Genomic DNA, 17,558 nt, shown 5'->3' on the forward strand with positions numbered 1-17,558 from the left:
TTGAAATTGATATCAATGAATATCATTGATATTCATTCAATATCAATGCCTTAATATCAATGATGCTTTCTCCAAACTTAGTTTATGTTCCTGGTTCAAAATCATGGAATCATGGGATGGTTTGGGTTGGAAGGGACCTTAAAGATCATCTCACTTCAACTGCCTTCCATGGGTAGAGACACCTTCCACTAGACCAGGTTGTTCCAAACCCCATCCAACCTGGCCCTGAACATCTCCAAGGATGGGGCATCCACAGCTTCTCTGGGCAGCCTGTGCCAGTGCATTCTGAGTGAGGAATTTCCTCCTAAAATGTAATCTAAATCTCTCCTCTTTTAGTACAAAAACCATTCCCCCTTGCACTATCTGCCTATGTAAAAAGTCACTATCCCTCTCTTTTGTAAGTGCCCTTTCAGGTACAGGAAGGCCACAATGAGGTTTCTGCAGAGCCTTCTCTTCACCAGACTGAACAATCTCAGCTCCCTCAGCCTGTGTTTGTAGGAGAGGTGCTCCAGCCCTCTGATCAGCTTTGTGCCCTCCTCTGGACCCGCTCTAACAGGTCCACAACTTTCTTGTGTTGAGGGTCCCAGAACTGGACACACTGGTTCATGTGGGGGTCTCAAAACACCTTGTTTTGACAACTGAAATACAGAGGAAGGGATAATACTCAGCAGTAAGCACCCTGCTACAAATACCTCAAAACAAACCTTGACTCAAGGAAAGGAAGAAGGACTTAGGGATGTAGCTTATCCTTCGTTTTTCTGAGCAGCTGCCAAAATCTGTGCACTTTTGTATAAATATAATCTACCCTCAGTAAAGCAAAACTGCCAGCAGCATCATCCCCACGATGCTCTTGCTGAAGTCGTTGAAAAACCCTTGCACATCAGAGCAGTTTGGAAAACAAAATAATTTTTAAATCAGTGAAGGAAAACAGGACATATGAGGGACCACATCAATAGAATTTTTAAAGAAAGCTTTAACATTCTGCAAATACCAGAAAGTTCTCTCCTGTCTCTGTAGGTACTATATTACAGTCATGAAAAGGATTAATAAATGTTAGTGTCTCACAGACTAACAGGGTCTGATTCACAAGTTAAAAAAAAAAAGCTGAGAAAATTATGAGATACGTTAAGCAATGACAAGCATTTCTTCTGAGGTAAATAATCAAAAACCTGTAAATGCGGCCACGATGCCTCCAAGGTGGGTTCATCTTCTTCTGGATCAAATTCATTGCTGTCACTAGGTGGGAGAGTTCTGAAGATATTGCAAGATACCTGAAAAGTGAAAGAAAGACGGATGAGATCTGTTCTTCAAACAGGCGTTAGATTTGAGGGCTGTGTATGTCAGTGCCCACTCTAACAAAGCTCAGAACAGGGCTGAGGAATCTGTCCTTTTACAAACCTGCCACCACAATCTTGGCTTTTCTTCTTTCCACTGATATCCCAGTGTTAGCTGGTCTGCCACCACACTCTAGGAGCCCACCAACATGTGATTCCTTATCCTGCTGAGTACCAATGGGCTTTTTAGGAGTTGTGGGAAATACCATCAACATGCATTTACAAGTGTTTTCAAACAACACTCGGTTACTTTTCTTTGTGGAGAGAAAACATGAATGATTAAGGTCTCATCTGTCAGCACTTATTAAGAGCTGCCAATGCTACTCACACATTAAATGCCTGGACATCTCATGCCAAGTATAGTACTTGGTACTAAATGAAAGTAAATAATAGTATTTGCTCGACACTTAGCCTACATTTTATTTCATGGTTGGTTCGCTTTGCTTAATCTTATTTAGAGGTACTTTGGTGAGACTGCTTGGCTTTGTGAGGTTCATGCTATCAGCAAAGACTGAAGCAGAGTGCTTTCCTGGGTTAATTAGAGTGCTGAATGGAGCGTACAGCTTATTATGCAGCAAATCTGATAAACTGCAAACATGCTGTAGGGCCCTTCCTGCACTTGGAAGGTGATGATGTGCCTCCCTCTGCTCCTGCGCATTTGACCCATCTCTAAGCTGGTTAATCAAACAGCTGGGAAAAGCAGCCTGTTATCTCCTAATCTATACATGACCCCTTCACAATAGTTCAGACAAACTAAGCTATTTAGAAAACAAAACTAGTATGCTCTTGAATGTCATGATTTATTTTTCCAGCCTTTTGCTCCTGCATGTGCTTTAAAGTTAGGCTGTAAGGTATATTTTCAATATGTTGGCAATTTAGTAAGAAAAGGCACTTTAAAGCCAGAGTTTAAATACACTCCAAATACTGATAAAACCAGATTGAAATAGAGTGAAATATTAGAATTTGCAAGACAAACAGAGCAGATTTGGGTGCTGCATAAACAGAAAGATGAAACAGAAAAGTGTAGGACAGCACCTAAGGATGTTCACTGAATCCAAGGGAAAGACAAAAGAAGAGTAGGAAAGGCAAACCACTGAGCACAGAAAATAAGAGGCCACGTTGGTTTGTGCTGGGACTTTTCCCTTCTGCCACAAGAGGGTGTGTGCCACTGCACTTACAGCACCACAGGCTTTCACAGAAGCCCCCACTCTGTATGTAAATCTCGTGTTTTCAAGTCGTATGGCTTTCAGCATGAAGAGATACAGCACTTGCTGCAGCCCGAGCTGATGGATGCTGAACCCCACTTGCCCCGTACCCACACCTGCCAAGTGACTGCCAGCAATCACCAGGAGAAGCTCCACTTCTCCCTTCTCCATCCTCTTCCCCGACTCATTCACTTCTCTCAAGAGCCCCTCCATGAAAAGACATTTCTAGTCTCATGAGAGGTCAAATAACTATTCCAGGAATACACGTTACAGTTTGTCTTTCTTCAAGGATTCCTGAGCTCGTCCTTTTGCTATCACTGATACAAAAGAGCAGAGAGAGCAGTCAGAATTAGCAAGACAGAACTGTTCCTCTGGTAGAGCACAGGGCAAAAGAGGGTAGACAGCTCAAAGGATTCCCAAGTAAAAAGGGGGAAATGTACCTTGGATCCAAGCATGTGGGATTCTACAATACTTACTCAAGCATATTTGGTTAATGCTTCACAGTCAAAAAAATCTCAGCTATCTCAGTATTTGGACCAAAGTAGGAAACTAAGAAAACCAAAGACAACTTTTTCTGCTCTAAATTTCATTTGAAACAAGAAATTTCTCTGCAAATTTAACCATACATGTATTATTGAAACTTGTACCAACAGATCACAGAAAACCTAAGTATTGATCAGCTGTTTTGTTTAGAACTGGGACAAATACTGAATTATGGCACAAGCAAAACCTGCAAGGAAAAGTACATACTTTCAGAATGAAAAGCCAAACAAAGACAAATTCTTATAAGACTTAATTTAAGTCAAATCAAGCCTCAAGCTGTTAGTGCCAGGGCCTTACCAGCATGCCAAAAGTATGAAGGGTTCAGCAACAATTAGTTAAGTGCCAGCACTGACACCTGGATCTTGAGCTTGGAACAAAACCAGTATGATTTCCAGAGTGCGCCTACTAAAAAACTCCAGTCTCAAGGCAACTCAAAAGCAGGTTTTTTGCATAAGAAAATTAACATGCAGGAGTAAAGGCAATGACAGCTAGAATATGGTCTTAGTAGACACTTTGCTCTCTTTAATTTTCTTTTTTTGCATTAGAAGTAAGGATAAGCTACATGGAGCCAAAATGCAGATATTCTCCCGAGGAGAACAGAGAGAACAGGTTATCTTTAAGTGATTTCCCCAGGTTATCATAACTTTAAAAGATAATGTGTGCCATTACAGTTGCATTAATCACCACAACACAGCACGACAGCTCATTTACATGCAGTGTCAATTTATAGCATGCTTATCTAAATCAGTAGCCTCTGGGTGGTTAATGTTTATAAGCCTCTAAGGGAGAACCAAAGGCAACAAGTTCTTCCATGCATGAACTGCCCAGCTGTACATTGGAGACTTTGACAGCCACCACACCAAGATGGGAATACGCTACATCGAATCTGGAAAGAATTTTTCTCAGATAGGCATAAGGTACCTATTTAGTATTTATCCCTGGGCCCAAGCAGCATGCCAAAATTCCTTCAGCTGGATAGCTGAATCATTTCTCTTCTGACCTCTCTTGGATCATCAAGCCAAAGGATATTCCTGCCAGCGTGCATATACAGTCCCTGATGATTCTTCTCCCATAGCCAACACAAATGATTATGATCAATACTGACTTCCGTCTGCCACTGGATCAGGAACATCTCCAAGCCCAGATGATATTTTTGTAAGGCAAACCAGAACTCTGAATATTCTAGAAAGTTGTATCATGACAGATCTCCCCCTCTGTCCTCAAAAACATCTGCACGCTGTCCTCCATGACTGTTCCTTTCAGAAGCACACACCAAACTGGATGTAGGACCTTAAAGGTCATCTCATTCCAATCCCTTGTCATGAGCAGGGACACCTTCCACTAGACCAGGTTGCTCCAAGCTCCATCCAGCCTGGCCTTGAACACCTCCAGGGATGGGGCATCCTCAGCTTCTGTAGGCAACCTGTGCCAGTGTCTCGCTGCCCTCTGAGTAAAGAATTTCCTCCTAACATCTGATCTAACTCCAACCAGAAGCAAGACAGAAACTCTTCCAGGCAATTACAATACAATGTCAATTCATTAAAAACAAAAAAAGACAAGGAAGCTTCCTGATACCCCCCCAGAGACTGAGCTGCAAGTTCTGAGCAGATCTGATGACTGGTACCTGGCAATGCAGAACTACAAAATGATGGATATACAGCTAAAAGTATAAAGCTTTGAGAAAGCTCTGGTTTTATCACTGCATTTATATTCGAAATACCTTTAAGAAAGAACTAAGAGGCTCAAGTCTGAAGTCAAAATGCATGCTTTGAGAAGTCCTCTCTTTGTCCCTCATTGGAGTGCTTATAAAAATGATAATGCTGTAACAGAAACACTTCACAAATTCAATTGCAGCTGAGCACTCCTACTCTGTGCTGTTTGAAACAAAGATTTTTATCAGTAATAGTTTTCCTGAATGAAGCCTGAAATGAAAACAAACACTGGGAATTTTAATATATTCCCTATACAAAACCAGGGTAAGTGAATACCCATGTAGCTCACAGAGAACACCTGTTCTTCAATTAAAAATATGTGGAATTATCCAAATAAACCCCATGTACATACAAAATTGAAACCCAGTATCTCTGCACACAGTGTTTAAAGTGCTGTGCATAATAACAACATACATTAACAATAAAATGTAATTAAGCTGTAACATGAAGCCATGCTAACCCAGAGACAACACTGGCCCCTGCAAAAGACACTGAACTTGTCCTTCTGAAACATATCTGCATATGGGGTTTTTTTTAATATTGCTTATGGATTTAAATGCTCTACAGCCTGAAGCAACTACTGCAGTCACTCAGTTATAATCTCTCTATAAAACTCGCTGAATTGTTCCCAGGAGTTGGACTAAAGTACATTTTACAAACTGTAGTATCTAATCTTATCTTAAAAGATTGTAAATGATTCCACCAGCTCTTCTCCTAAAGTTTTAGTACTATTTAACTACAGCACTGCTTCTGATTTCAAGGTTGAATCTGCCTGATTTCCCCTTGATTCTCAAACCACCAGATCACTCTTACATCTGTGTATATATATATATATATACATATTTACATATGCAGTATGTGTCTATCTATATATAGGTATTCTTATGTAGACGTGACTCTTCTCAACCTCTGTGCTGTTCAATGGAAAATCAGAGCTCCTGAACCCAGGCAGTTGCTGGTTTCTCTGTTTGTTTTTAATGCTGTGATTATTTTTGTTTCCTTCCTTTGACCTCCCACCTGTGCACAAGTGCACTAGGTTATGTACAAAAAGCCACACCATCTCCCTCTTTTTTCCTGCATGTTGTTGTATTAATTTATTGACATTCACTTCTCTGAACAGTGCACTGTACCACAAATTCATATTAAGATGCTCATGATAGCAATCCACAATGCTCAGGTCCTTTTCTGCACCACTGCTTGCCTGAATACAGTCTTTCAGGGCTTACTATTATGTGCTTTCTTTTTGCCCAGCAGCACTACTTTTGACTTGGCTGCATTAAAATGAACTACATTGGACTGTGAACACAGCCAACAATCCAGATCACAGGCTGGGGGGAAAACAATCCTTCTCATCTTTTCTTGACCTTTAAGTCTTTTAAAATTCAATGAATAATGTGCAACAATTTAGCTCTAGATCAGGGCTCCTACACTTCTTAGTTTACCATCACCCACTTTGGTAGTTGGTAGCAGCTTCCATCCACACAGATGAGCAAGCAGCAAACCTGAGATCCTTGGGCAATGCTTCTCTTGGCAGGGAAAGGCAACAGGAACAAGTTTGTAGAACAAAAGAGCTGGTGCTCAGGTGCAGTGTCCACACCGTGTCTGTTTGGAAGGAGGAGTTTCTTTCTAGTAATCTCTTGCAGTGAAAAAAGCACTAGTAGAGATTTTGTCTAAAATGAACCCAGCTTGCAAACCCTGAGACTTCTCATAGAATCACAGAACAGTCTGGGTTGGAAGGGACTTTAAAGATCATCTTGTTCCAACCCCCCAGCTATGAGCAGGGACACCTTCCACTATCCCAGGTTGCTCGGAGTCCCATCCAACCTGGCCATGAACACTTCCAGGAATGGGGTATCCACAGTTTCTCTGGACAACCTGTGCCAGGGTCTCACCACCCCCACAGTCAAGAAGTCCACCCTAATATCTAATCTAGCTCTGTCCTCTTCCCGTTTAAAGCCATTACCCCATGTTCTAATCTTGTTCTCTATCACATGAATCAAAGTGGATTATGACACTTATGATCTGAATTAGAAGGGTAAGCCCAGATCCATCCCCAGGCAGCACCTTCGGTACAGCTTCTTGCTGCTGGAAACTGGAGCAGACCCAGACCTGATCACAGCAGGGTACTCTACTAGTAACCCCACTCATCTATCTCCATGTACCTAAGTTTTGAGATGATCCAATGGAAGAGTTATTTATTTAATTTGTGCCCAGCTAATTCTATATAATACAAACTAGCATATCATAGCAGTAGCTCAAGTATCTTGGACAAATTAAAGGACAGGACCAGCAGAAAGAGCCCCTCACGTCTAGAGTAGGCACCCCATGAAGTGAAAGCCTGCCAGTACAGGAACTTGAACTCTAGACAGTCTTACAAAACTCATACTGTCTCGGACTCCAAAGTAAAGAACAGAACAAACAATTCAAAACCCAGCAAAACAATCCCCCAGAAGATTCGTGTTGGCTTGTCTGGAGACACAATGCTCAAAAGGTACATAAGAGGATGACACGGCCAAAATAGGGTGTGGGGAGATAAAGGAATAATAATAATAACAGTAATAATAATAACTGAAGATAGCTGCAGTCTATATAAGTACTTTCTGCAGCAAGAAACTCTTTTTCCAGTTTATTTCTTTGCTCTAGACCTAGTCACTGTATTATTATGCAGATAAAGTTTGATGGATGCAAGGCCTAAGTAACCAACTGCAGGAATAACGGATACAGGTAAATGTAATTACACATTGTCAGGAAAAATTATTAGGGACAACTGCTTCAAGAGGAGCTGCCTCCAACTGATTTTTTGAGAGGAGCACAGAACATCAGAGTCACTTCTTTTAATAAGCATTGTGGGGTTTGTATGAACTAGGTTTATAAAGAATGTGAATAACAAAAACATCTAACAAAGGTATTTGGAAATAATACATAAAAGAAATCAAAGTTAGATTCTTTTCTTCCTTCTACAGAATTGATAACCCTCACACTAAAGAAACAAGAACAGAACTGAAAATACTACGTGATTTTTACCTATTTTTTTTTAACAACAGCATGCTTGCTCCATCACTGCTGCACGTACCTGACAACAGTGTTTAATCAAAATGCATTTGGGGGGTGTCAAAAGATACTGAATTTTCCTTTCAGCATTTCAGATGGCTTCAAAACAATCTGTTCCACTTCTACTGATTCAAGTTGCGTTTAAGATTAATTCCTAAAATTTTACAGAAGCCTCAACTGATATAAAATTTCTATTAGAAATGAGACATTATTTGTCAATTCTTGTGAGAGTCTATGATTTAATTTATTTCTCTTAGAGTCAAAATGACATTCAGTATTATACTTTGAAATCCAACAGGAACATATGCACAGGAGTTTTGGTAAATCAAAAAGGTAAGACTGGATATAGGTAGACCTGCAAAAATATCTCTATCCAAGAACATTTTAACACAGAAAATCCTAAACAGGATGAACATTTAGCAACCAAGATGTCATACTTAGTCATAAGACAGAACTAAAGCTACAGAAAATAAAAAGATTCATAATGCCTATGAAGTCTACAGCCAGAACACTTCCTAAAAATAGGTTCCTTAACATGCTAAAAAAATCATGGCTTAACAAGATATTTTTTATGTTTAACAGGTCTGTCACAAACAAACTCCTGAACAGGCTCTGCCCTCACATCTGTTTAGACAAACCTGCAGTAAAAGAAATGCAATCCCTCTAGATTTATGCCAGTAGAAAGGAGAGATAAAAGTAAAAAAAAAAAAAAAAAAAAAAAAAAGAAAACCAGAATCTGACCTTTAAAACTCACTTTTTTGTGTTTATTTAGGTATTGATTTAAACAAGTTTCTTTCCCTGTGTTGCTCAACACAGTTTCTACACCTCATGACATGTGATGTTTCACTTTGGCTGTAGAGAAATTACAGTCCTATTTTACTTGATTTGTCATTACAGAAAAGATAAAGATGAAAAGGGAAGCCAAAAGCATTTCAGCATTTCACCATTCTAAGAGGTGTATCCCAAAAGAGTTTCATTCCCATCTCCTATGGGTTGACAATCGCTCCTGGATTTTGTGTAAACATCCCCAGTAAATGTCAGGGCTTGGGTTTACAATTTTTGAAGAATCAAGTAGGAGAGCTGAAAGGTTGCTCACCAACAGTTTATCCAGATTTCACAGTTTAACAGCTTGTCAATTTTTCCCATCCAATTTTTTAAATGAAATAAATCAGTTTCCTCAATCTATGTCTTAACACCCAGAAAACACAAAACAGCTCTACTACAGACACCCTTTAGGATACCACGGATAATAACAAACATTTATTTCATTCAACTACCATTGCTTAATCTACCAGCAAAATCAGTACCATTAGTTTAAGCCTCCACATTCTGCTTGGACAAGAACAAATTTTAGATTAAGTGTCCAATTATTGGCTCATAAAGCCCTAATACTGCCATTTCCTTCTTAGCAGAGTGTGGCTTAATTGGAAACGGCCTTTTTTTCTGAGACTTACCTAATTCTAAGCAATGTCATCTGCCCTTCTGAACAACACATTAAACTGCAGGGGAAGCGTGCTGAGCAATGCCCTCCTGAATAAATCTCTCCAGCTCAGAGCCATTAACACAAATCCCAATCCCTCCTCCCATCAACTGATATTGATGACAGTGATGAGGCCACTGCAACTTGCTTTGGTGGCCATTAGGAAATCCAATTTTATTTTGTTTTTTTTTTTAAATAACAATTAACATGCCAAACGCTGTATCAAGCTAAACAGAGAGGTTTAAAGAAGCAGATTTGCACACAGGTTGGCAAAGAGCCAAGTGATTTCACATTTAGCCATATACAACATCATATCATATGCTCAAGAGAACAAGATGAAAATATGTGATACTGCAAATACAGATAAAGGCTTTAATGGCATGCATTTCAGATGGCTGGAATAAAAAAGTACCCAGGAGTTATGCTGGCTACCACAAATGACTGTTTTTCAAACCCTTATGTCAAAACAACCACCACATTTTAGAAGCAATTAAAACTCTCAGATCTTCTGAAGAATTTTACTGGCAATCTTTTTCTAGCCCAGTATCTACAGAGCCAAATTCCTGTTGGGTCACAAACAGAGATCACTAACATACATGTACTTTATAAAACCTTAAAACAAAAAAAGCCTCTTCCACAGTTAATGATTATCTAAAATGTTCAAAAAAGTAAGATGAGAAAACCCATTAGCCATTAATCCTTCTCCACAAATATCAGTAACTTTAAAAATATCCATTTCAGACTGGAGGCCCTTTTTTTTTTCCAGACCTTAAATGATGCCAAAACTCACAAAAGAGCTTCTTTTTTTCCCTTCACCTCCAAATCACAGTAGCTCAAAGGGTCAAGCAGGAAATATTAATTCCTAGACTCATAAACACTACACATAAAGGGAAGAAACCTTCCAAAGGGACAAAGAACACCTGGGCTCCATTTTGATCAGTTTTAAGATCCTGGTCTTTCAATCAAAACACTCCCGTGACAATTGTGGCAGGCAGTCAGTGGGGACACTAATTTGGTCAGGACATTGATACTGCTGTTTTCTTCACTATCATGACAAGTCTGAGATTGTCAACGTGACAGCTCTTTTGTGAACACAGTTGGAGACCCTGGTGAAAATCCCCAAGAGCAGACAAAGGCAGCAGTTGCACTCACAAAGTCAACTGGGCACAGTTAATTCTGTCTCAGATCATGGGCACAAATCTGCTTGAAACAAGAATTGCACTTACTACAGAAAACAGGTTACACCAAACACAAGGCTTCAGGACAAAGTGAATAATGCTGTCTCTTCATCAGGCAGTATGTGCTGAAAACTTACTCTGTATAATATTATAAGCCCTACCTTTCCCTGTAGAGCCCATGTAACTGTGATCAGAATGCTGGAGAAGTCTTGCTTTTATAGGCAAAGACAAGGAGGGGAAAAAAGCATTTTTACCAGATAGCCTATACCTGCAAAATACAAAAAACCTGCAAGCCACAAAGGTCCTGGTGATGTGGTTTAGTAGAAATGCTGCATTAGCATTCGTTGGGATGATCGACAAAAATCATTCATGCATCTGAGATGGATTCACTCACATAAATTCAATACCAGAGCACAGCATCCTACTCACATAGAATACAACCACCAAATTATTTTTCTGGCAGCACACACACCAAAACCACAGGCACAACCAGGGGACTCCAGCTGTCCAAGAGCTTACACCTTCATCAAAGCACAGGTGGCTCTTGCAAGCCAGAGCTTCTCACAAAGTCTAAATGCTACAACACTCTCAGGAAATTCTTTAGGAAAAAACATGTCCCCTTCCCTAAATACTTAAGTATCTTTTTATTTGTAAAAACCCAGGTTTGGGCAGTCAGGGTCACTGGGTAGCCAGACACAGGACTTCAGAATATTTGCAGTCCTGCCCTGCTTCGGTACCACGGCAATGAAGAGGAAACACAGCTTGGGTTCAGCACTGGAGCCCAAATGCAAGGCAGAAGAAAGCAGACTGCAGAATGAAAGGAAGAGAGTAGAGTTTTCCATCAAAAATGAGCTAAGCTGAAGCTGAATTCCTGAAGCTCCATTAGCAAATATCAACCAAATCCACTGGACACATTCAGGCCATATCTTTATTTCCAGTGACTCCTCCATATCATAGACATAGACTATATTTAAGGAAATTACTTAAAACTGTGCTTTCTAAACTCTTCAGGCAATGCATCATTTCCTTAAGATAAAACCTGTTGTGTGAATTAACACGAGTGACTACAGGGACAGTGTAGGACATACTACCAAAGGGCTTTTGCATTTCTTTCACAGTTCAAGATCAGATTGTTTCATAGACTACAATTTATGATTCAAATTGAACTTTATGAGCAGTTACCAATCAAATTCTTGTTGTTTCTTGGGGCCTAAACTAAGACAACACTAGCTTGCAGAGTTTTTATTCAACAGATTTTGCTGCAGTAAACAACTATAAACAAAGTCAACATGAGAATAAAACCTCAGTAACAGAAATGCTAAAAAGAATTACCAAATTCTCTGAAGAAGTAAGTGAAAAAGTCCCCCATTTTTCTGAAGTTATCTGTGCATCACTGTCCTGTCTGTGTAAAGGGTGTGATACACTTTGTTCATCACAAGGGATACACAGGAGATTAAAACATTTGCAAACCATTTAGATGCAGCACCAGCTGAAGAACTGAGTAAAGAACTAGTCATTCTGTATTCTGACAGTATTTGAATGGTGCATGAGACCACATGCTGAACAAATAACATAACAGACTGAAAAGCACTTCATTCAGAAGATTGGTCCAGTGCAGAAGCAGGAAAGGGCGGGTGAGGGAGAAGGGGAAGAATCTGATCACATAATTATAGGCTTTCTGACAATGCACACACAGAGAGAAGCCATATTAAGATTTTTCCATATACCCTTAAGTTCTGGTTTTTTCCCTTTCATGATTAACTGCTTGGTGGTTCTGTCACAATTTACAGCTATTTTTAAGTATTACAGACGAGCAACACAGCATGTATCTGTGTGTCAGAAAAGAAGTGAGGAGCATATATAATGCAGTGTAAAATCTATTCATGTTTTTCTTTTTACAGCACATAGCCAGTGGATTCCATGATCACACAGCATCATTAGGAAACCAACATCACCAAATCTATTTTAACTAATTGCCTTCTCATTTAGGTAATGGGTTTTAAGGGTTCTGTATGGCAGTACAGAACAAACACTTTAAGGCAGTGATTGATTTTACCAATCCAATGAACCTCCACCATGTAGCATCTGGTACTGTTTCCATTTTTACACTGAAAAACTATTATCTGACCATTTCTATATACAAGGTATGGCTTTATTGTTGAGTAGTCTTGCTCACTCTAACAACAGCTGCTAATAAATCCACATACCACAACCAGGAAATTTTTACACTGATCCTATACAATATTTTTAGTATTTATTTTTTAAAATTATTATCTGTGCATACTTCAAGCTATCTCTGCCTAAAGTAGACACTCAAGAACTTGGAGAAGGTTCAAAGAAAGATAAGAAACTTGCAAAAATTATTCCATTATTTATACTGGGGAGGAGAGGGAGGGCAGGTGGAGGGAAACATGACGGACTTCCATTTTATAGCTGCTGGTTTCGTCCATCAGGAAACAATCCAGGTTTCTTTTCATAGGTTTGTGATTATAAATAACCACCGTCTCCTTGGCTTTAATTAAGAATATGTAAAAATTAACATTTTTGTCTCTGGAGAATTATCCCCAAGTGATGTCTAGCAGCAAATACAAACCAAAGGCCTCATTTAATCCACCTACTCCAGGTTCAATTTCGCCCACAACACGTAACTAGAACTGCAAGTGGATTTAAAGAGACCATGAGAAAGAAGGAACTCACCATTCTAACTACTTCAGGGTAAGTCTGCTCTGTCAAACAGCCTCTGCTTATTGTAATGTAGTCCACCAGTTCATTAAGAGTGGAGCGCTTGTATTCTTTCATTTTAAGGTCTGAAAGCGTGTCCATGAAGTCAAAAATGACACAGCACTGTTGAAGTTTCTTTAGGAACAGTTCAGGCTGCTCTGAAGATGGAACGTCTATGAAACAAGAAAGGAAATCTTTGTGAGTCTGGCATCTTATTATACAAAACAGGATTTCTTTTTGAAGATCAGTTTCAAAGGAAAGCAGCATTCAAACAATTTTTGTAAAACAGAGTTCACATTAACATACGAACCGCTTATGGGAACTGCGTTACCACTGTGTGTTTGAGATCTTCAACACACTGTAGAAGAAATTTAGTCACCACTGGCTATTAGGAAAATAAAGTTCACCAAGAAAGTCCAGGCTTAAGTGGAGAATGCAAACACAACAGCATTGAAGACTTAATTTTACAGTATACCACTACTTGGAGGTTGGCGTTCACCACTGTTAACTTACACTCCAAAGAAGGATGAAAGAACTGACAAACACACCAAGTTTGATTAATTTATATTTCTAAAAACACTGTGTCAATTATAACCCTACATGAATATACATGAATACATATATATGAATACACAGCAAGACTATAATTCCACAAACAAGTTTTAAGATTCAATCATTACCCCCACGTTGACACTTTTCACAGCAAAATCAATTGCACTGAAACACAATGAGGATTTTTTTGCTGTACTATGAACACATAACATGCATCAGTAGGAACACTTTCACAAAAAATAGTATGTGCTTGACCAATGAAGTAAGGAGAATTCACTACTTTTGCTCTGTTTTCTTAATTCTCAGTACATAAAAAGACTTAATACAATAATAAAAGGAATGTCAGCATCTTAGTGGCTGGTTAGTTTACCAAATGCATCAAAAGAATACACAGACAGCTTCCTTTCTCCCATGTTCATGCACACAAGAGGCTAACAAAAGCAGAAAGCTGCAGGAATGAAATACATATTTTTACTCTGCAATTTTGCTCTCAGACTGGGGAGCACTTCATTTCCTTTGATCTGCTTTTTTTTTTTTTTTAAGACATCAATGCCTGCCTCCTCAGCACCAAAATCCTGCAAATGACCTTCCACGTCACAATATAACATGCAAATGAAAAATTTTGTTGATCTCAACTAGAAAAATTGTAATAGTAAAAATTGATGCTTATTTCTTAAAACTTGGACATACCAGTAAAAAGCCAATCTAAGATGGAATTTTAGACATATTCTTGCTGACACAAGAATATGTCAAGGTAATACTTGGTAAATGCTGGAAGCTCTTAGTAATTGTATGGTAGTTTTAAGTAGTTTTAAGGTTTAAGTACCATGAATCTGTTTTAATTAAACACAGTGTTTAAATTTACTTAAAAACAGTCCTTAAACACTGAAAGGAATAAACATGGACAGCAGTACAAATAAAGATGCAACGGTTTATTCAACCTTTCTCTGTTTACAGCACTGCAGTAGTGACAGGATTCAAAAGGTAGTGAGCTGCATCCTGCAAAGAACCACCAAAATCTTGGTAAAGTTTAACTGAAGCTGTTGGGCAGCACACACCAATCTCATGTTCATTAGGCCTGGGTAAGTTCTGTGACATCCGTGTCCAAATTAAATTAGGGTGTAGGGGGTAACGTGGTATAGTTATGACACCACACATCACATCACCAGAATTGTTCACCCCACAGTCCCAAAGGCTACAATCACCTGTGGCACAGCAGATGCAAGAAACATGGTCCTGCAGAACCCCAACAAGAGCTACATAGGAGAACAATCCTCCCCAGACACCTCCGGAACACTGAAGGGCCCCAAACCAAGTCACCCTACAGCCATTCCACTGGCCAGGTTTCTCTCGCACATTCAGACACTCAAAGCAGGCAGAGCTGAAACCTAAGATGAGCCAGGGAGCCAGAGAAACTCATTAGCCTTCACCCATTACAAAAAAGAGCACTTCTTCAAGACCCTTCTAAGGTTACAGCCCTACAGAAGATAAAAGGCCTAGGGAAGTAAAGTCCTTGTGACTGCTTTCTTGACTATATGTGTTCAAATAATACAGAGAAGGAGAATGGACTTCAGAATTCACTGTTATCAGCAAGCAGGCAACAGTTACTTAATTAACAATTTCTTCCAAAAGACAGACTCTAAATACAAACTGCAAAGAAGAGGGGGAAAAATGAAAGTGAAATTGGTTACATTTCAAAAGTATTATTTTTAAAAGTTACACTCTTTCTTATACTATCTATAATACACCACAGACCTTGAAAAGCTGTAAAAGGTATCAATAAAATCTTGGTTGTTACATGGCCATAACAGGGTTTTGGTTGCACTGTTCTATGTGACTTGTACACATTTGCTTTGGCCAACAAGGACATTACAGTCAAAGAAAAACAGGCTGAGATCAAATGGGAATCCATTAAGATACAACTCAGCACAAGTTAAAACCAGACTCATATATATGACTCAAGATTACACTCATTTTAAACAGAGTTGGTATTGAATAAAAAATTGTAAAATTACTGAAGCATTAAAATAAGCAATAAAAGTTTGTTTGTTTGTTTTTTCTCCAGTTAAGTATATGGAAGTGTGGGAACAAAACAAAAAATATAATTAAGTTCTGCTCAAGAAAAACCACTCTAGAACACTCCATGAAATTCATGGGAGTCTAACTACGTCAACAAGCCATATGAACCATAGGGGTAAACAAAAAAAACCCAAACCACAGCCAACCAAAAAACCCACAAACAAACAAACAAACCAACAAACCTCAAAGCCCCATAAAACCTCACAAACCAATTGTTCTGGTCATATTGGCTTTTCTTTATTAAGCCAGTTACCACTCACACTAGAGAATAAAATTGCAAGAAGTTTCACTCAGTAATTTTTCTCATTATTCTTGGGAATTTGGGGTGCCTTGGGAACAGGCTAACACCTAATGCCTAGGGGTTTTTTGGACTTGGAAACAGGACAAGTATGGGAATAAATTAGTAAATTAAAAAATAAGGAGAGTAAAAAATTAGAGGGTCCTAAGACAAGAAAAGGGCAGCATAAATAAATAAATAAAATCAGTATTCCGTGTTCCCAGCCTTCCCACAGAGATCGTGCCATTAGTTGGTTTGAGGTTTTGGGGAGGGTTTCTTTTACTGGTACCTGGGGTACAGACCCACATAGCCCCGCAGCAAAGCTGAGCTCCTCAACACAACCACTTGAAATGAAACACGCAGCTCCTTACAGATGTCTTCAGGGAGCTGACGAAAAACAGCAAATCATTTTTTTCTCAGCAGACACTCAGAGCTTCCAATGGATTCTGCAACATTTTACTCCTGTCCTAACGCAGCGAAACATTCAGGCCCCAAAATTTCCATTGTATCTACTTTCCGATGAAAGAACCGAAAACTGAGCAACTGCTCTAATAAATCTGTGTAAATACATATAACACTTTAATAGCCTATAAAATAAAATAAATATGACACTATTAAGTGGCACGTGTGATTTATGTCCAATGCACAAAGGAGTATACATTTATTAAAATCAAAATTTAAAGGAAGATAAACTTCTGTCTGGATGACTTGTGAGAACTCTTTTTCATTTTCAGAAGGTCCTTGCTACAATTTAATTTTCAAGCTTGTCAAGTTTTCTCTTTAGCCATTTAAAACTGCACAGAGCTTTTGAAATACAGCGAATATTCACATATTCAAGGGAAATTGGCTTAGAGAAAGCAAGCACTAATACATCTGAACAATGATAATCAAGACAGAATCAGAGTCTTTAACAATGTCAGGTTTTTATAAAGTTATCAGAAAAACTGGCAGAAAGTGCCGTAATTTTTTTTTCAGACATGAACTAACAATTCTTACTGCAAGGGTTGAAGTACTAATTCCAAAATGGCCAAAGCAATTCTCTTTCTCTCTTAATAGCCTTTTCCCAAAATAATCCTAATCCAACCAGCCCATCCCTTCTCATAAATCTCTGTCTTCTGCATCCTTTTATCAACTAAAGACATAAAACCTGATAGCACACTTTTACTGCAAGTCTCAAACATCAATAAAAACATAGTAATATTTTTACTGCATTCATGTTTTAATTAAAGTAATTCACAAGTAACTCATTTTGGATCATAGAAAGCAAACTGTGCACCAGAGAAACTGCATCCAGAGAACGGAGCTCTGGCTCTCCTCTCCCTGGCAAGGGAACAACCAAGAGAAGGGGAAGCACCTGGATCGGTTCCCTGATCCACTCCTGCGTGTAGGTTTGCAACAAGGGGAAGTGAAGATGGGGGGAGGGATT

At 39.0% G+C, this 17,558-nt stretch overlaps 1 protein-coding gene across 6 annotated transcripts in view; it reads right to left on the minus strand.

The window, feature by feature from the left end:
- PPP2R5E (protein phosphatase 2 regulatory subunit B'epsilon) overlaps nucleotides 1-17,558 on the minus strand; it is a 79,958-nt gene that overhangs the window by 18,961 nt on the left and 43,439 nt on the right. For all 6 annotated transcript variants that reach the window (XM_027638270.1, XM_027638273.1, XM_027638274.1 and 3 more), the window contains 2 exons: nucleotides 13,201-13,397; nucleotides 1,170-1,271 (listed from right to left, as the gene is read on the minus strand). In XM_027638270.1, coding sequence (XP_027494071.1) covers nucleotides 1,170-1,271; nucleotides 13,201-13,397 — 299 coding nt within the window. The remainder of the gene's footprint in view (nucleotides 1-1,169; nucleotides 1,272-13,200; nucleotides 13,398-17,558) is intronic.

Source organism: Corapipo altera, unplaced genomic scaffold (genome assembly GCF_003945725.1).
Source record: "Corapipo altera isolate COAL_440 unplaced genomic scaffold, ASM394572v1 23, whole genome shotgun sequence".
Classification (NCBI taxonomy): domain Eukaryota; kingdom Metazoa; phylum Chordata; class Aves; order Passeriformes; family Pipridae; genus Corapipo; species Corapipo altera.